We start from the raw sequence: 21114 nt of genomic DNA on the forward strand, positions 1-21114 counted from the left end.
CCTTATAAATAATTTCTAAACTGAACATCAATATGAAGAGGGCCATTAATTTTATTTGGGAACTTTGCTATCTAACATGTCTACAGCAGTAACAAGAAAGACAATTGTCAGTAAAGAAGAGTAACTGGGTTTGGACATTTACATCTGTAGGTGTAAATGCCATCATACTACATAAAATGCCTGTTGGGATCAAGACAATTCTATAAGCAAAGCCAAAACATTTTGCTCAGAGAAAGAATCTCTGGGTATTTTACTCAGAATCAGGAAATTCCAAGTACTTCTGCATGGGAGGAAAGTTTCATTGACAGCAGGCCAGAAGCTCCTTGTTAAAATTCTTGGCCTGAAGATAAGTATGCTCATCTTTATAACTTAGCAGCTGCTAAGATAGGCTTGGATGGTAGGATCTTATCTCAGATAAGTATAATCTATCTGAAAACATGGAAGTGCTGATGTATTGTCCCAATTGCAATTAGAAGTGGCAAATTCTTTACAGCTAAGTCCAATTTTAGAATATTTTTGGAAGAAGTTCTTATTTCAGCAAAAAGAATGTAGCAGCAATAAAGAGCCAGTTCTTAAATGAAATTAATTAAAACTGGATGTTTCAGATAGTGATGTGAATGTTTGTTCATCATAAAAAACAATGTGGAAAGATGAACTCGCAAAAGAATGAATCTATATTTTTTGGGTTTCTGTGTGACAATGATAAAATACTTGCAAGTCACAGCGTTGGAAGAATTGCATGAAGGCTACATTAGAATTCCTAAAGAAGTTAAAAGTGGTCACGAGCTATTTTTAAGGCCAAATTTGTATCAAGATCTTGAGATGGTGAGTGTATGGGATCATGTGACACAATAGGTCCATAACACACCTGCTCCAGGCATCTGATGGCTTTGGAAATATGCTTTGAACCCAGGGCACAGAATTCATATCTACTTTGTAAAGAAAGATTAGTAAATCAAAAAGATTTAAGTCTGACTGGGTATTTCCTCTGGGAGAATGCACCTGGAAACTTCAGGGGAGGAGACAGGACAGTATGGAATAAGTGGCATTTAAACAGTAATTGGTTTAGAGACAAATCTAAGAATAAATAGAAACGTTAAGAGATAAATATATCAGTAATTTACTCTGAATTATAAAATGTTACTAGACTCTGAAGCTTAAAAATGCTATCTCCATGAATGAAATATGAAGAAATATGCACAGAATTCACATCAACTTTGTGTCTTTTCCAGATTCAGAGGATTTATATCCCTATATGGGCAAAGTAAGAAATGTAAAGAAGCAATGACAAATGCCACTGAAGTATTCCATTCCTAGTAGAGTAAGGTTGTTATTAAACCTAACTGAGACAGAACTTTCATTCAGGCTATGTCTACACTGCCATTTTTTTGGCAGAAGATATGCAAATCGCACTCTCATTTGCATATCTTCTGCCGATCCTTTTCGTAAAGAGGTTTTGCTGCTAAAAAGCCCCGTGTAGATGGGGCCATTTGTCGGAAAAAAACCCTTTATCACAAGATCTCTTATTCCTCAAGATCCCTTATTCCTCAAAAAATGAGGTTTATAGGATCTTGCGAAAAAGCATTTTTTCCCGACCAATGGCTCCATCTATATGGGGCTTTTTAGCGGCAAAACCTCTTCCACAAAAAGGATTGGCAGAAGATACACAAATGAGAGCACGATTTCCATATCTTCTGCTGAAAAAAATGTCAATGTAGACATAGCCTCAGTCTCCTCTCAAACTCATCACTGTAAATGAATTTATATGATTACAGCATGTTTAATCCAGAAGTACCATAAAAGCATTTCATAAATAGAGCCCTGCATATCCACAGATATCCACATCTACGGAGGTGGATGCGGATATCCACAGATCACTTTTGTGCCTATGGATGTGGATACAAATTTGGTATTTAGAAACCTGCAAATCTGAAGATAGCTGCTTTATATCCCTGGGTATCTGCATCCACAGATGTCAGAACAAATATCTGTAGCTCATTTTTGTGGAAGCAGATATGGATCCAGATACAAATTTTGTATCCACGCAGGGCTCTGTTCATAAACATATAGAAATGTATATTACACACTCAATAACTGTGATTAAAAAAGCACAACTGTCCTGTCTTATAATGCTAATGTCATACGCTGCTAATAGAAGAAGGAAGTTTCATTTTAGGCATAAATATGCCATCTAACTCTTTGGAGATGAAGGTAATGCACAGCAGGGGACAGTCCTATATCAAGAAGGATAATGATATAATGATATAGTATTCATCCCACATATCTACACTTTCATGACAGCAGATCTTTTTACCAATCAGTTTCAATATCACTTCATGAAGAAGCCAGTTTTTTAGGGCAACAGGGCCATTTGACCTCTGATATTATAATATTGGATATTCCCTATCATCTCCACAAAACATGAGAACTTTACTTGGATGAGAGCAAGTGACAATCACAAAGAAAACTTCCTTTGTGTCATTGTCCCATTTCAATGAGAACATCATATTTCTGGTTACGTTTTATAATACATGTAACTACCTGCTGAATCATACTATCCAGTGATTGCTGTGGACAGCACTTTTAACCCATGGCAGAACAGATAGTCTCCTCCCAACACAGCACACAAATCTGCTGAAATAATTAACGAGATAGTTGCTTTTTCCTATTAAAATTAAGAAAAGCTGGAAAATGTATTTTTCAAAAGTTGGCTTACAAGTATTTTTTATTATTGTAGCTTTATATTTTATACATGATGACACTAATTTGGCCCTGCACTGATCTAACCTAATCTAGGTGATAATGGGTCTTCCTGAAGTTGTTTTTGAAAAACAAATGGCTGCACTTTAGCAACAACAACAAAAACAGTTCTGTTTTCAAACATAATTCTATCTTCTCTGTGAAAATATTTGGACTAGCATTTGCAGTCTGCAGATTCTGCCATTTAAATGAAACTGGTGCCAGACTTGTGGCTAGCTGGTCTTTGATATTCACCAAAGAAAACGGTAGCTGTTGGTTTGATATAAACAACATTAAAAATGTCTTTTCTAAAACTACTTGTAAGAGCAGAGATGTTTTATTTTCAACTTTTTAAAAAGCTTGATTGCCAATAAAGTAATGAGGATAAATAATTTGCAATGCATCTCCTGATAGAGGAACTCATGTATCCGAACTGGTAAAAAGACTTGACTGCATAATTATGAAATACTTTTGTTACAAGTTCAGTGCCAACTGATAGAAGAAAGGGTGGTTTAAAATGTTTGCTATTAGATTGCAAGCTTAATCACTGACCATTCACCTTCGGAGTATGTTTGAAATCCAACCTTGAGCCAGGTGACTAAAATCATTCAAAACCACAGGTTCTAAACAAGCTCAGTTTGCAGGAGAGTGGGCAGCAGCTGGAGTCAGTTCAGATGAGATCTAACAGGAAGCTGTCTTGGGTGTGTTTTACACTACACTGTTATTTCGAGATAACTAACATTATTTCGAAATAACAATGCCATTCCATTATTTCGAAATAATTTTGAAATAAGAGATGACTTATGTGGACTTCCGTAAACCTCATTCTATGAGGAATAACTCCTATTCTGAAATAGCTATTTTGAACTAAGGTGTGTGTAGATGCTCCACTGCTGCTATTTCGAAATAGCTCCTTACCAGGGCCATTCCAAGTTACTCCTCCCCAGCGCCTCCTGGGACTCTAAATCAAAATAACATGTCCCTGCAGTGTAGATGTGTGATTTTGAAATAAGCTATTTCGGAATAACTATTCTTGAATAGCTTATTTCGAAATAGTGTTGCAGTGTAGACGTATCCTTGGAGACCATAGTGTTATCAAATATGATAGAACTAGGAGAAAGGAGGGAAGGAAAAATAAGGACCTTAATCATAGAATCCTAGGGCTGGAAGATGCCCAAAGCAAGACCAACCCCAACTAAATCAACCCAGCCAGGACTTTGTCAAGCTGGGACTTAAAAACCTCTAGGGATGGAGATTCCACTGCCTCCCTCAGTAACTCATTCCAGTGCTTCACCACTCTCCTAGTGAAATAGTTTTTCCTAATATCCAAATTAGGACCAAATATATGGTTCTACTCTGAAAAGAGACTCAAATATGAGCATTCTGGGTGCGTCTAGACTGGCAAGATTTTGCGCAAAAACTTGCCAGCTGCCTACGCTGGCCGCTTGAATTTGCCCAAGAGCACTGACGTTCTAATGTAAGAATTCAGTGCTTCTTGCACAAATACTTTGACGCTCCCACTCAGGGATAAGCCCTATTGCGCAAGAATACTTGCGCAAGAGGGCCAGTGTAGACAGGCACCTTATTTTTTGCACAAGAAAGCCCGATGGCTAAAATGGCCAACGGAGTTTTCTTGCTCAAAAGCACGTCTATACTGGGCACGGATGCTTTCACGCAAAAGCACTTTTTGCGCAAAAGCATCTGTGCCAATCTAGACGCTCTTTTGCGGAAATACTTTTAACGGAAAAACTTTTCCATTAAAAGAATTTCCGCAAAATCATGCCAGTCTAGATGCAGCCTCTATGTTTATCGTGCTTCAGATTCTATATCAGATTTGCTCAATTATCAACTACAGGGGTTGCTGAGATATAAGTAACTGTGGGCATAAGATGGCAAGCAGCATCTTGATGAAGGTACCATGGCGCTTAGGAATTTAGTTTGACTTTTGGATCAAAAATTATGTTTGCAAGGTTGTCAGGGGAAAAAAAGTCAAGGGTGGAACCAGTTTGATACAGAATCTTTGAGTTGTACACATGGAATCCTGTCCGGGAATTTTCAGAACTGAGCAGGGCTAAAAGGAAACATGCCATGGGGGGAAGTGTTGTGGTACAACTGGCTGAAACAGAGTTTTCTCCTCTGAAGCTGCTGTTGCTAGCTATGGTCACTGACAGAACATTAAACTAGACAGATTCCTGGTCTGATCATGTACAGGCAAAGGGGGCAATTGGTCTGGGATCTAGTGATTCAAAAGGTCCTGGGGCTCCCAGCCGCTTCTGTCACTGTAGCAACAGCGGCTGGAGCCACAGGCTCTTTAAACTGCCACCGGAGCCACAGGAGGTGCTAAAGGGCTGGTTGGGGGAGGGATAGTCCAGCTCCTCACATTCTACCCAATGCCCCACCCCATCCAGAAGCACAGAGCTGCCCCCACTAGCCCAGAGGCCCAAAGCTGGCTTTGTCAATCTGTTTTTTCACTTCCCCAAGTGGGTATTTAAAATTTAAGAATGCCTGATAGAGATCCTGTAGGTGTTTGTCTCCGTCTGTGGGATTGGGGCAAATTCGGTTGTATCTTAGGGCCTGGCTGTAAACAACTGATTGGGTGATGTGTCCAGGATGGAAGACAGAAGCATGTAGATAGATGGTCGGTAGTTTTCTGGTATAAGGCCATCGTTTTCTTGTGCTGTAGTGTCAAGGAAGCGGATCTCTTGTGTGGACTAGTCCAGGCTATGGTTGATGGTCGGTGGAAGTTGTTGAAATCCCTGTGGAATTCTTTAAGGGTCTCCTTCCCATGGGTCCACATGATGAAGATATATCATAAGTAGAGTAAGGGCCTTTCCTCAACTCTCGTCTTAGTGCATTCGTATGACGCCAAAATCAGGATCTTGCATTGTCCATGAAAGTTAGGATAGATTGACCCAGTAAAACTGTTCCAGAAGAGTGTGTCAATGGCTTAAGCAAATGAAACTGTGAAACTAAAATGATTAAAAATGAAAATACGGAATTCTGACTAACCTTGATAACAGAAATGCTATAAGAACTGATTTCACAAGTTAGATATAAAATTAGTTCTCATCCTGTGTATTTTCCTCCTACTTTTTTCTTCTTTGTCCATTGTTTAAACTCCTCATGTAGTGCTCAAACATGGGATTGCTGCTGGTAATATCACCACAGAGAACTAGTACAGGTTTTCCTTTCCACACCCTTTCAATGTAAACTATTTCCCAGAGGCTAAGGAGCGGAGGTGCGTGAAAGAGAAAAACCAACAAGTACTGACAGCTTACTGCAGGACTTGGGGGAAAAAGTGGGCAAAACTAAAAACACTCCCTTTGTCAGCAATTAGCATAATCTCAAGAATTCACTGGTATATAACAAATTTGCCTTCGATTGCTGATAATGTTGGGTAAAGCAAGTTGGTGAAGAAACAGAGGCCACAGGGTTGCAATTATGCACCTTCCAGATTTCTGTATTTAAAGAAATCAAATTATGGTCTCTCTTAGTACCTAGTGTAATGTGAAAAATCTGAGCTATTAGTTAAACCTTCAAACAAACAGATCCTGACTTTTCTGAAATATGGCAATGTGACATTTTTATGCCTAATGGAGAATGATGGGTTTTTAATAGTAAGCAGCTTCTTTTGAGCCCCAGACGTGCCATGTGATACCCAGGCTCAAAGAGAAAAACTCCATACCAATGTGCCCTCTAATTTTTCCATCCACGTACAGAATAAATTTTGTCACGTGCACCAAGGCATGTGTGGATGCGCACCACCAGTAAAAACACATACGTCCAGCTGTGGGCACTCTGCTTATCAGATGTGCAGCATTTGAATGACTCTTGGGTGGCCATCTAAGGGCCTATCTAGACTACACCGAATGGTTGAAAGAGGTTGAATATCTTCTTCTGGTTGAATATCTTCTTGAATATCTTCTTCTGATTGCACTTTTGAAAGCAGAGCTTTTGTAAGTGAAAGTAATTAAGACGCGGCTTTTTCAGCGAACCCTTCCCCCTTTCTTGAAAAGTCACGTAAACCTCCTTTTTTAAAGAAAGAGCAGCTTTTCGATGAAAAGGGTGGCTCGCTGAAAAAGCCACGTCTTAATTACTTTCACTTTCGAAAGCGTGATCAGAAGAAGATATGCAAATTCCTGCAGAACTTGCATATCCTTTTTCGACTGTTTGGCATAGTCTAAATATGCCCCAAGTGCTTAGCTTACAGGGATCACTGCTCTATATCAATCTGTTTGGGTAGCATGCATCACCCAGGTCCTTCTTTTCATTTAAGACAACAATTGAATCGCTGGCGGTATAGAGAGGTAACCTGAAAGCACGAAGGTGCCAAAGTATGTACCTTTTAATGTGGGATAAATAACCAAAGCCTCTGATACCACAATACTCCAGTGTAGCAAACCACCATTTGACAGAGTTTTGCATTGCTCCAGGTAGAGGACAGACATGATTCTGATTAGACTCCTGTTCAACTTGCCAGGGAATGGGTTGGAAGGAGCAGCAAGAAGAAAGGGATAAAGGAGAGTAACCTAACAGAGGGCTTGTCACCCCAACCTATACTTGCCCCAGCTAGGTGATGCATAAACCACACACATGAGTTAGCTGTTCAGTCTAAGCTAACATTAAAAACAACCAAAAGGGCACCCATCAGGTATGGCACAATATAACATCATATTTTTGGTTCTTTAAAAAGAACTCATAATAGTCAGGCTCATTTGCTAGTATTCAAAAGGATCATGTTCAAATGAAGTCAGGTCTTTTAATCCCAATTGCTTGCGCCCAGTCCTGAGAACAGAAAACTTCCTAAGCTAGTTCCAGCTGGCATCAAGATGCTTCACCCAGAACAGCAAGCTCAACACATGGCATGGGTCCTTTCAATTGCTGATCCATTGAATCAGCTTGCTCAGCTCTTTCCAGTTGAACTGTTTATTCCCTCAGTGATCACTGTCTGTAAACAGGATGTTAATGAAATAGCCTAAGTTCTCTTTCAGTGTATCTAAAATCGGGGGGGGGGGGGGGGGGGGGGGGGGGGGGGGGGGGGGGTAGGGGAATAGGAGGGGGAGAAAAGGATGAAAACCTCATGACAACTGACAATAAACCATCCATGATGTATTTTTATTAACATTTCAAGACTTTGTACTATCCTGAGGGAGGATTCATGTGAAAGTTAGTACAAAGTTGTTAGACATCATTATTTTTCTCACCACTCTGAACATTGCACTAGGCTACAAAACCAACCTCTTGAACAAGAGACGTTATTAATACTATATCGGTATAACAGATCACCTCAAAAGACAGATCCGTTACAAATATGGCTGAAAGAATCCATATTGTTTTCAAGTTGCTGAGCTATGGATCCTTTTTTGTCTCCATCTATCTCCTTGGTGTGCTACTCTTATAACTGACTATGCCGGGGTGGGCAACTAACGGCCTGCAGGCCAGATCCAGTCCACCAGGGTTAGGCCTTGGCAGGCCCCCAGTGCTATATTTACCTGCCCCTCCGCAGGTACTGGTGATTGCAGCTCCCATTGGTTGTGGATCACTGTTCCCAGCCAATAGGAGCTGCGTGAACATAAGAACGTCCATACTGGGTCAGACCAAAGGTCCATCTAGCCCAGTATCCTGTCTGATGACAGTGGCCAGCACCAGATGCCCCAGACGGAGGGATCACAACAGGTGAAGTGGTGTCCCAGGCCATGCTGCTTCCTCCCACTCCCACTGGCCGAGAACGGTGATCCATGGCCAACGGGAGCTGCAATCACTGGTACTTGCAGAGGTGCAGACAAATATAGTGGTGGCTGCAGCTGTTTTATTGCTACCCCTGAGCAATGCAATAAAAGACAAAGTATCCAGTAACTGAATGAGTGAGGGAGTATCTCAAAATAACTCGTAATGTAAGCTGTAATGTAAGCCTAAGGCTAGATCTACACTACACCTTTTTCTGATTTTTTTTCACAAGAGGCTTTTCTGAAATTTGGCCTGTCTACTCTGGGCCAAATTTTGGAAAATTCCCCTTTCAGAAGATCCCTTTTTCCTCATAGAACGAGGAAGACAGGGCTTCAAAAAGAGCAGGTTTGCTCTTCCGCTTTTTTTTGCGGAAGAGCAAATGTGATCCCTGGACATGGCGGAGTTTTTCCCGGGATACTTCTGGCATCTCGGAAAAACCCTGCAGTCTAGATGTACCCTAATTTTAAGCAGAGTTGCCAAGCTGTTCAGATGTGCTTCTGAAGCTAAACTTTCCCAGATCTAGATTTTGGTGCATCTATTAGATAGATCACTGAGAGTCATTACATTTGGATCTGAAGGCAAACTCTCCTGTAATTTCTCTAAAGGCAGCCTATTATACCCCCAAATTATTGCTATAATCTGCTCAGAATTATACTCTCTAGACACTTTCCCACTCATGGCACCAGACCAGTCCACTCTCAGTGACTTCCTTGACAGTTCAACATGTGGAACTAAAGCAAACTGAAGCCACAGCTAATGTTTTTTGAACGCCAACTCTTCACTGTTGGGAAAATTCAAACAAAAGGCGAAAAGCCTAGAAATTGTTATGGTGGCAGAAACACAGCTCTGTCCCAACCTTCCTCAGAAGGCTCAGAAATAGAAGTTACTATACGGCCCCTTAAGCTACAGTACAGAAGAGCAAGAAGTATAATACCTCTACTTGCAAGGCTTAAAGGAGCTTGATTGTTTCGGTCTTTAGTAACACCAACTTTAACAAGTATTGATCTATCATCACCAGATAACCCCAGCCACAAAGTTGATAAGTAGCACACATGCTGAGAAGCTTGTGTTGTGATTTAAGACTGTCTTAAGGACACATTGCTCTGTTTCTTTGAGTATGTGGAGTTGGTTTTGTCCCCATTCATGCAGTCTCTGTCTTCCTATAACAACCCAGACAGTGTGTCCCTAAAAGAACAGACAGTGTTTGCTCTTCTGAGAGGGTTGCATAGGGGAAGGGGAGCTTTACATTGATGTTGGGAATCCATGGGAGATGCATTGACCAAAGGCAGCTAAAGGGATGCTCCAAGTTTCCAGGTCAGCTTGGCCATTCCCTTTCCAAGAGACTGCTCACTTTTGGAGTTGTGCTGGACAGCTGCAAATCCTTGAGAAAGAAGGTTGCAGGCCTTGTTGCTAGAGCCTCCTCTTCTGCAGACATCAGGACTGTGTCTAGACTGGCCAGTTTTTCCGGAAAATCAGCCACTTTTCTGGAAAAACTAGCCAGCTGTCTCCACTGGCCACTTGAATTTCCGCAAAAGCACTGACGATCTCATGTAAGATTGTCAGTGTTCTTGCGGAAATACTATGCTGCTCCCGTTTGGGCAAAAGTCCTTTTGTGCTAAACTTTTGTGCAAAAGGGCCAGTGTAGACAGCCCAGATTTGTTTTCCGCAAAAAAGCCCCAATCGCGAAAATGGCAATCGGGGCTTTTTTGCGGAAAAGCATGTCCAGATTGGCACGGACGCTTTTCCGCAAAGAGTGCTTTTGAGGAAAAGCGTCCGTGCCAATCTAGATGCTCTGTTCTAAAAATGCTTTTAACGGGAAAGTTTTCCGTTAAAAGCATTTCTGGAAAATTATGCCAATCTAGACGCAGCCTATCAGTTTAAGACACAGAAAATAATACTACAGGCTAGATACACCTGTCTCACCTGCCATAATTTAGCATATCAGTGCTAAATGAAGTATATGACATTCATGTCTTTTCTTACATTAACCCTACACACGTCTATGTAAACTCAATTACAGGGCTCATACAGCGAGTAGTAAGTCTGTCAGTCAGTCTTCTGCCAGGAGCTGGAAACCAGACGACTGGTACAATAAGTGATTTGGGGGCTGAAAGGAGCCAACAGTGGGATGAGAAATCTAGGCTGACAAAAGGCAGAAAAGAGATTTTTACAGGGGAAAAAAATAGGAGAGGAGAGGTGAGAGTGGTGTGTGGGGAGAGATACAGACCAGGACGAACAAGAACTGCTTTAATAGTGGTAAGCAATATCCAACAAAAGAGAGAACAGAAAACTTTGGTAATTGATGACAAAAATTAAAATGGTAACGAATTTGCCCTTCTCTTTCCTATCCCTTTTTTACACTGCAAGACAAAGCTACAGTTGTACTACAATGAAGGCTGAGAATTTTACAGACTAAGGGGTCTTTTATTTTCCACAGTGGGAATAGACTTATGAGTACCAGGCACATAATAAAACTAATACATAGGAAAGTAATGTACAGTATAGGGTTTCTTAGATGCAGCATTACATGTGTTTATGTCCATCTATACATTACCATGAGACAAAACTGGTGAAAATTTTCCTTCAGTGTTTTTCAGTAGGTTTTTTGTCATGCCATTTTCAGGTCTAACTATTGGAATAGAATGTGTTTCCCCAGTTGGCTTGCAAAATCTGTTTGTAGCAAAAATCATTGCTTTTTCAGAATGTGGTATGTATGAGATTTCATGTGAAAGTACCATAGATGTGTTATCTGTGCTTCTTTGCCCCCCCCCCCCAATCTTCTTGGCATATGCCAAAATTGCAATATAGACACATTGTGCTGGACACTGTATAAACAGTAAGCGATGTGTAGACCACTGTTGGTTGGTAAAGACCTCATTTTTGCTTTTATTTGACATTGGATAAAGTTTTCCTCTCTGATCAACATGGAGTGGGGAGGGAATCAGCTGGGCATATTCTGCAGACAGAACTCAGTTGACATCCATAGGGGTTTGATGCCTGTGACAATTACATAGGTAACAAGTGAGATCTGCCGCCTGGGTGGGCATGAATTTTGCCCTGGGTTTGGTAGCCATTGTGATAAAGAGCACATTTGAGAACCACAGTTTTCATTACCTCAGATCAATGTGCCTTCAATGAGGTCTTATTGTTTTAACACATTCTGTGGGTTTTTTCAAATCTAGATTCTTGAAGAAAATATGAAATTGGAATGCAAATGCCATGGCGTTTCAGGATCTTGTACTACTAAGACATGCTGGACAACCCTTCCTAAATTCCGGGAACTGGGCTACATCCTTAAGGACAAATACAATGAAGCTGTTCAGGTTGAACCAGTGAGGGCAAGTCGCAACAAGCGTCCAACCTTCCTTAAAATCAAGAAGCCACTGTCCTACCGCAAACCCATGGATACAGATTTAGTGTACATAGAAAAATCTCCAAACTACTGTGAAGAAGACCCTGTCACTGGCAGTGTGGGAACACAGGGCAGAATGTGCAACAAAACAGCCCAGCAGTCCAATGGCTGTGATCTGATGTGTTGCGGTCGAGGCTACAATACTCATCAGTACTCACGAGTGTGGCAGTGCAACTGTAAATTTCACTGGTGCTGCTACGTAAAGTGTAATACATGCAGTGAAAGAACAGAAGTGTACACCTGTAAATGAAAGTGTGACTGGGACGGGTGATTCTAGATCTCTAGGAATGAATACATTTGCACATGAGCTCAACATACCTACACCAGACTGTAGCAAAGACCTACTTTTTTTCCAAAAGAAAAGCTAATGAACGGATCCGTCTTTTCCTTTCATGCTTCAATACTTATATGGAGACACATTAAAGACTTGTATACATTATCCAAAAAAAAAAAAAAAAAAAAAAGCCACCTGAGACACAAAACAGAGGAAAAAAGTCATCTAAACTAATCTGCACCTCCAAAGCTTAATGCCTTGACTGCCTTATGAAAAGAACACCAGTCAAGTGAAAAAATCTCGGAGTTGGCAACTGACTCTTTTGGTTTGGAAAAAGATGGTTAAACACACAAGCTACTGTGCATAAGGGGTGGATTGGGTGGGGGAAACAAAACAAAACTTTACAATGGTCTTTGCACAGGATGGGGGTGACAATGCCCCTGTGTGAATTTCTACTTAAGTGTGGATTATGCAGATTTAGGTTTCTACACTTGTGAAAAGCTTCTGCTGGTCTTGCCTGTCTTTCCATTTCACACAATTTGCTACAGCAAGTAGAACTGTTGAAGTTTTCCATAGACACTGGTTTATCTGCCTTTTTTTTTTTGTGTGCTGCAGATTTTAGCACAGGGATTTGGGACATCTGGGCATAATAATAGCAATATTTAACAATTTATTCAGATAAAACTAATATTAATTTATTTAAATAAAAAAGAACTCTACCAACATTTTTGGAACTATTCTGCAATTAAAGTAGATAGCTTGCTTTCTTTGTGGAATAATTATTTTGTAGATACGGCAAGGAAAAACTGAAGCTGTATATATTATTCTTTACTCGAATATTTCTACTAGTTGGATTTGCAGGATATTTTCTGCAGTACTAGTTGTTTAAGTACAAAAAGCAGGCATCTTTTATATTTTTTTCTGTTTGCTGCTAGTTGTCTGGAAAATCAAACTGGTAGTGATTATAATCTCTTTACAATACATTTTTTTCCAATTAAAGAGGAGCATTATGAAAATCCAGTTTGGAATACATCAAAAATTAATATGAAACTCCAGACAAACTTCCACCTTTTGGAAAATGAACCATAGGATAAGAGTATATTTTGTAAGAGACTATTTTTATATGAATATTTTATTTATACTATGTCTGCTTGTATAATTCTATAACCTGTACTTTTTCCTCAAAACAGGCATACAATTTGTAATTCTTAGGCTATTTAACAGATAAAAGCTGATTAATTTGTGGACACAACAGCAGCAAGCAGGATACATTTAGCTGCAGTTGGTAGATGTGTCAAAATGCAGAATGAACTTTCTCTCCGGATGTGTGTACAAACTGGCTCTTTTCCTGCAGTTCAATTTGCAGAATATGCAAAACAAGAACAGGGTATGTGGCATCAATTTTGTCACATGGCTTGAATTCATGATTGGTATTAACTGGATGCTCATTTATCCCATTCAGAAAAAAATCTGAATTAGCTTCCCACATGGGTCAGTCATTAAAACTGTGGTGTTATGACTAGCAAATGTGCTGTGTGTGCCGTCAGTTAAACCTCTATATTGTGTTACTGTCAATTTTGATTTTATCAGTGGAAGACTATAGACTATGACTGTAAAAACTAGCATCACACACGTCGCCTGATTCTCATAGATAAGATACAAAGCTTACAGGTTTTGTCCAATTGCTTTCAGCATTTACCTTATTCTTTCTCCCAAAAAAGTTCTGGGTTGAAAAACTCAAATCACATTTAGGCACACATTAAACCCATTAAATCTGTTTCTCCAAAGCCCCGTGAAGTCCTCCTTGTGCTTTCTTTTTGAGATTTCCTCTCTCATCTGGGAAACCAGAAGTGATGTGGGTGAGCAAATAAATATTCCCCCTCCCAGCTGGAATCTTTTTGCTTGCTTCTCCTGCCTGAATCATTTGGAGCCTCACTTCACAGTTCTAATTTCAATGGTGCTTTGGTCTGAGTAAGGAATACAAGACAGGGCTCTTACTGATATCACATTGTCCCAAAAACTGGAACATGACAAACACTTCCAAAATTGAGAAATGTGAGATCACTCACAGTCAAAGTTAAAGACAACTGACAAAGGAAACAAACAAGTTATCTTGAAGGCTGTGCTCTCCAGTGACACCCAAAATAAGCAAATTAGTAATGGACCTGATTCATTCATTTTTGGAGGATATCTGCCTCTACAAGGACTGCAAGGTTAGGACCACTTGAGAAAGAAAATAATGGAAATAGTACAAGATAATCTTATGGGATTTTGGTAAAATAATGTATTTTCAGAATTTCCCTGAATGCAACATATTGTTTACATTTGCACATTCCATTAAAAACACTCAATGCTGCTCTTTGCAATGTACAGTTAAGATTAAGGATATAGTGTTTCTTTGCAGTTCTGCCATTTATCATGTTACAGCAACTCAGACATCAGTGTATGAGATATCCAAGTAGAAGTTGGATAAGATTAACACAGTTTGCTTTCAATTGTATGACTTGTCAACATGAAACAATTTAAAAGTAGAATTTTTTTTATAATGGGGCCTATTTTTTTTCTTCAGGGTTCTAAATGTTGTGTACTGTATTATAGATTGAAAATGGGACCTAAAATTCAAGAATACATGTTCATTATGGATATAAGTTACAATTATACAATATGGTTTAATAATACAGATCTCTAATATATTAAATCACTGGGCAATTTTTTTTTACAGTATGCATTGGCTTTGACTAATTACATACACAACACAGTCAACCGTTTGTTGTTTTTCACTGATTATAGTAATTTAACAAAGTATTATTTTTGCAGTAAGTTTTTATAATAGAAAAGCATTCTGTAAAACTGCTGCTTTCTGTATATTTCAATATATTGGTGATGCACAGTGTACAACTAGCACATTAACTCTTAAAAGACAGAGATTTCTTTAAACAGAATAATTTTAATCACAATAATAAAGAACTGGATATACACAGAAAATCTATTTATTTGTATTGCAGAATTAGGAAAGATTGATGAACTTACCAATTCTTAAATATTGTACAGTGGAGATAGTCTCATTTGGGAAATTAGTTGAACATTTAATACAAAATAACATTGGGCCTGACATTGTCCCTTTATTTGCAGTATTTCTGGTGATCCAAATATTAGGAAGGGTGTTGGTTTCTTTCATTGGTTGTGAAGTTGACTCTCAAGTTAAGAATACTGCATTTGACAAGTAGCCATACAAGTTCAGAAATGAGGAAAATGTTGAGCTGCAGTCTACTAGAAAGTATCTGAAAGTTTGGCTACATCTTACCATATAAGAGAAAGTTGGCCCATCTGAGTCAGCCATGAGTCTAGAGTTAATTAGCCATTCTCTAAATGTGACTGAATGGCATGAAGAATAAATAGGAGAAAGATTTACGATTTTGTAGATATTTTTTCCCCAAACAGTTTGTTCTTTGTCCTCAGGGAATAGAAGAGCTCTGTTTGTACTTGGTAAAGAACCATACAATGGGAATGAAATGCATACAACTGCAGAGGAATACAGCCTTCAATAGAAAATTCATCTTTTCATTTTTATTAAATGAGTGGAGCGCTGGATTGATGTTCACATAAATAACCTGGTTAATGTTCAGAAAAGCAAACATGTTCAATATTGTAAAAATAGGAAGAAAGTTAAGAAAAAAATTTGAACAAGCACTATTTGACTTATAATCTGCACTGAAGATACATTCCAAGTGGGATTCTAAAGAAAATTAAAAAGAGGATTTTCATTGATCTATTTCACTTCATGGCCCTAATTTTTTTTTCAGTTGACAACTGTCTTGATCACAGTTAGCTTGCATACTTGGAAAAGTACTTGCATAAAACAAGAATCCATCAATGACCTAAAGTTTTCTTTGTCGTGTTTGCACAAAACTAATGGAGAGGTATCTTTCAACAGTGATAATTAAACTCAAAACCTCCTGAAAATGTAAACTTAATTGGCTCATTTAGTAAATGGCAAGGTTATTCTGAGGTTGAACTATTACTCTAGAAAAAGAAAAATAAGTAGGAACCATCTCATGAGTACAGGATTTAATAGTATATTTCAGAGACTATGAAACTATTAAAGCAAAACTCAGTTTTAAAAGCCAGTTTGTATGATTGAATTTAGAAATGGGGCAGGCTTCAGCTGCATATACATGCCCAAATGAAAATTTAATAGAAATATATCAGAGCCCACAGTGCAGGGCAGCAGCCGGCTCCCCGGGAGCAAGGCTGGGAATGAGGTGGGGAGCAGGGTTGGGAGCTTAAAATCTGGCTCCTGGCATGCACTGGCTCCTGGGAAGCTAGCTGCCCCCTCATGCTGCTGCCTCTCTACTAGTTCTGGGGAGAGATGTGTGACAGATTATATTTAGCTATCTAACTTATCACCTTACATTTCTGATGGTTTGCCAATTATTATAGTTGCTAGATGTAGGAAGAAGTAAAGCCCTGCAAATCTGCAGATGTTTGCTTTATATCCACGGATATCCATGTCTGTGGATATCATTGCAGATATCTACAGCTCATTTTTGCAGCTACAGATGCAGATGTGCATACACATTTTGGATCATGCAAATTTGTGGATATCCACTTTATATTCATTGGTATCCACATCCACGGATGTGGATGGGGAGATCTGTGTGCCATTTTTCTGGTTATGGATGCCGATATGGATACACATTTTGTATCCACACAGAGCTCTAGAAATATGGTAAAACAGAAAGGCATATGGCATAAAACAAAAATGTCCATGCAATCTCAATGTGCTCCTATAATTCTATCGTATGAGAAAACTGAAAACAATTTTCACTGCAGCATGATGTCCAGTTAGTAGCCCAATTCAGGTCTAGGATGAAAAGTCACTATTTAAAGATTATTTCATATGAAATCAGCTCAGTGGACCATATCAGCCGTTTCTTTATTTGTGTTACACAGGAAGAATTTTATATATTTAATAGTGAACACATTTTCATGTCCATCTGGTCAGTTGTAAATTCTGGGTTATAGTGAAAATAGCATGGAACAGTGCTAAATTCTGAGCTCAGCCATGCAAACTCACTGATTTAAATGGGAATCACATGGGTATGAGAGAGAACAAAATGCAGAGAATGGTGCCTAAGAAGATCTGTTGAAAATATTTATTCATACTGTTTGTACTTCTTTATTCATGCACTTTTCCTTGTTCTCCTGCATCTAGCTTTGAACTCACCACAACCGCACACACTCTAAATAGTTGCAATGCAAACTAATAATGTTGGACCATCCCTTCTTATCTCCTCCAAATCTGCTGGGGACTTTTCTGAAGTCCTCCAGTGCTGGAAGTTTAAAATCTCAAGTACTTTTGTATAGTCTCAGCAGCAGAACACAGACGTTTTTTAAGTAATGGTATCAAGATTTTGCTGAAAAGCAGCCAGTGGAAAGCAGATCAGCAGACAAGCAACACAAAAAAAAAAAAAAAAATTCTGGATTAAGTATCGAAGAGCACATTTTGTCCAGAGATTTTTGATTTATCCAGATATATAGTGGTATCCATCCATTTACTGAACCAAACTCTTTTACATAAGTATTATATCAGGAGAAGCAATATCTCTACATATCACATAGGAGGCTGCCACTGGTAAGGTATTGGAGAAAGTAGGCACCAACCCACGCTGCACAAATTGCTGTTTGCTATCACATTGTTCATTATGGTATCATCCACCATGCCAAAGGAGAGAGCAATGGATACCTGTTATAATCCCCAACCAGTCCCTCGTGGCCGACCCTACAATCTGTCCACCTGGTTTTGATCTTCCCCATCATCAATGGTCTCTGTTGAACAGGTTCCAGATCAGGCAAGGTCTCTGTGCTGCCAACCAGTATCACTGGGGCCTTCCTGGCAGCCCTTGGTGCAACTGCAGTGCAACACAGACAATGATGCACATTGTCAACAAATGCTCGCCAACTAGCTTCCACCGTGGTCTAGAAGAACTGCATCATGCCACTGAAAATGCCATTGCTTGGCTAGACAACTATGCACACACTAAATAGACAGACTTTCAGTAAAATTAGCTAAGATAAAATGTGTCCATTTCCCACCCTCCATTAAGATAATTATTGGTTGCACTTTCATAGCACATACCAGCTAAGCAGCAAAAGTGTTCAGCAAACAGTAAACTTCAAGGTACTCTGGTTTGATAACTGAGGCATAGAGAAGATAAGTGACTTGCCCGAGGCACATAGGAAGTTTGTGGAAAAGTCAGGAATAGAAAACGAGTCTCCTTGCTTCTAGGATGTTACTTTAAGACCTGAATTACTGACTGGTCTCTAAAAATAACACCAACAAACAAAATACATGTTGAGATTTAACAACATTTTTTAAAGAGGTTTTTGAAAATCAGCTCTCCTTCCTCTAACTGTATCTACTATGTATTTGAGAGAGTTTGTCTGTCTGTCTGTGAGTCTGTCTCCTCCTAAACTGTAAGAGCTAGGATCACCAAATTTGGTATTCAGCTTCTTCTGATCATAACTTTAAGCAAGGTAAGATGGGATGTTCCTGGAATGCAATTGTTTTTCATAAAACAGAAAGGGAGGGGTCTGGCAACAGGGAGAGTTATACTGTATAATGACCACAGGGGGCAGTGAGGTGCCAGAGATGGGGACCAGGACAGCTATAACCCCACTGGGGCAGTAGGGGGCAAGGATGGAGAAAGGGACAGCTATCTATTATTTATTTCAGAAAGAGTTTGTCCATGTGTCTGTCTGTTTCTCTCAGGTGGAGGAACATGTATCTCTCCCCCAGTTGTCTACCGCAGCTGCAGGAATCATGGACAGGAGCTTTTCACCTGACCTCAATCTGTTGCAATTCTCCTCTCTCCCCGGGGCCGCCTGCATACTAACCCCCTCATCATACTAACCACCCCCACCCCAGAGCAATGACTTAAATGAAGAAAACAATTATTTGCATTAAGGACCCAAGCAACAATTGATAAATCCTCTAATATGTTAACAACTGAGGCTTTGTCTACTCTTGTAAAATAAAAGCACAGACATGGCAGAACTGCTGCGACAGTGTTTTAAAGTGAAAGCATGGCCGTGGCAGGCATTCTGGGAGAAAACTCTTCCAGCAAGGTAGATAAACCACCTCCATGAGGGAAGTAGCCAACACTGCTGGTAGTCCATTTACACTGGTGCTTTACAGCACTATAATCTGCTGTGCTGGGAGGTTTATGTATTTTTTCACCTTTGAGCCAGAAAGTTGCAGTGCTGTCAAGTGGCAGTGTAGTCTTAGCTTGACAGTAGAGGTTGCCTTTCGTCTGCTAACAATGACTTCACCAATTGCTGAATAACAAATAAATTATCAATAGAACCTTTACATTGCTATGTTATTAGTGAGGTTGCAGTGGAATTTAAAGAATCATGAGCTCAGGTTTTGTCTAATCATTTCACCTTTAAATACATTATTAATAATAGCTTTAGAAAAGGAAGGTAATGGAGAATAGGCCTAGAGGTCAGAAGACCTGGGATCTAATCCCACTATTGGAAGTAAATGAGCTTGGGCAAGCTAAAGCAAAACATGTAGTAGTTCAAGTTCTTCATGTGTAAGGTAAGAATATGACGGCTGAGCCACCTCACAAAGGATATTGTGATGCTTTATCAAGAACAGTCTGTGAAAGAGTTTGGAACTGGAAGTGGTAAACCCTATCATTTTGAATACCGGGTGCAGATGTAGTTGCCTCATCTCAAAGAAGATATCTTGGCATTTGGAAATGGTTAAAAAAGGACAACAAAAATGACTAGGGATATGGAATGGCTGAGATTAATAAGTCTAGGACTTTTCAGCTTAGAAAAGAGAAAGCTAATGGGGGGGGAAATAAATTGACTAGTGTGGAGAAAATAAATAAGGAAAAGTTATTTATTTGTTCCCAAAAGAACACGGGACCAACAAATGAAATTAATAGGAAGCAGGTTTAAAACAAACAAAAGGAAGGAATTCTTCACACAATGCAGTCATCCTGTGGAACTCCTTGCCAGAGGATGTTGTGAAGATCAGGCCTTTTAATAGGGTTAAAAAAAAAAAGATTGATAAATTCCTGGAGGTTGGGTCCATCAATGGCTATTAGCCAGGATGGGCAGGAATGGTGTCCCTAGCCTCTGTTTGTCAGTAGCTGTGAAGAAGTGACAGGAGAGGGTTTACTTGATGTTTGCCTGTTCATTCTCTTTGGAGCACCTGGCATTGGCCACTGTCAGAAGTCAGGTTACTGGGCTAGATGAACTTTTGGTCCGACCCAGTAGGGCTATTCTTACGTTCATATTACTTCTATATTCAAAGTCTGCATAGTATGGCCGGCTACCCGAAGAGGGGGATGTGAGGTGACTCAGTGCAGATGACAAGCTGTGCTCACGCTAAGCATGTGTGGTGAGGCTTGGAGAATAAGTACAAAAAATGGATCAGAGTCTTTTTGAAAAGTTAGAAAGGCAATTTATCTGCTTCTCGCTCTCTCTTTGTACTAAGTTTGGGTACCAGTTGGATTATTTCAACGCTTGCCCATCTCTAATTGCATCTCTCATGAACTGAATTCAGATTAAACAACTAAAGAAAAAAAACCTCCTCAGACCATAGATTGTGTTTCTTTAGGCCAGACCAGTTTGTATGAAAGTACAAAATCAATCAAAGCCTAAAAGGAAGCTGGCAAACAGTCAGTGCCTTAGCAGATCTTCACTTCCTCCATGAGAAAGCCAGTGGCAGAGGGCTAAGCACTTATAACATCCGTTTATTTAATAACAAGATGAGTAAAGGTGATACAATGACTTTAATTGATGACTATGGCACCAAAGTCATCGTTTTGATGACTTGTTTGGGCAAAAAGAGTGGTAGTAGCTGGGTGATAGATTAGTCCCTCTTTATCCTGCTACAATGACATCTGCTTTATTCACAGATCAGCCACCAGTTGCTACAACAACG

The 21114-nt window shown here is 39.6% G+C and overlaps 1 protein-coding gene across 2 annotated transcripts in view; it reads left to right on the plus strand.

Moving 5' to 3' along the window:
* The window catches only part of WNT7A (Wnt family member 7A), a 56021-nt gene extending 42081 nt beyond the window's left edge, over positions 1-13940 (plus strand). For both annotated transcript variants that reach the window (XM_075939682.2, XM_089781008.1), the window contains one exon: positions 11649-13940. In XM_075939682.2, coding sequence (XP_075795797.1) covers positions 11649-12128 — 480 coding nt within the window. In that variant the 3' untranslated portion in view covers positions 12129-13940. The remainder of the gene's footprint in view (positions 1-11648) is intronic.
* Positions 13941-21114: the final 7174 nt, after the last annotated feature.

Source organism: Pelodiscus sinensis, chromosome 11, assembly GCF_052426305.1.
Source record: "Pelodiscus sinensis isolate ZL-2025 chromosome 11, ASM5242630v1, whole genome shotgun sequence".
Lineage (NCBI taxonomy): Eukaryota > Metazoa > Chordata > Testudines > Trionychidae > Pelodiscus > Pelodiscus sinensis.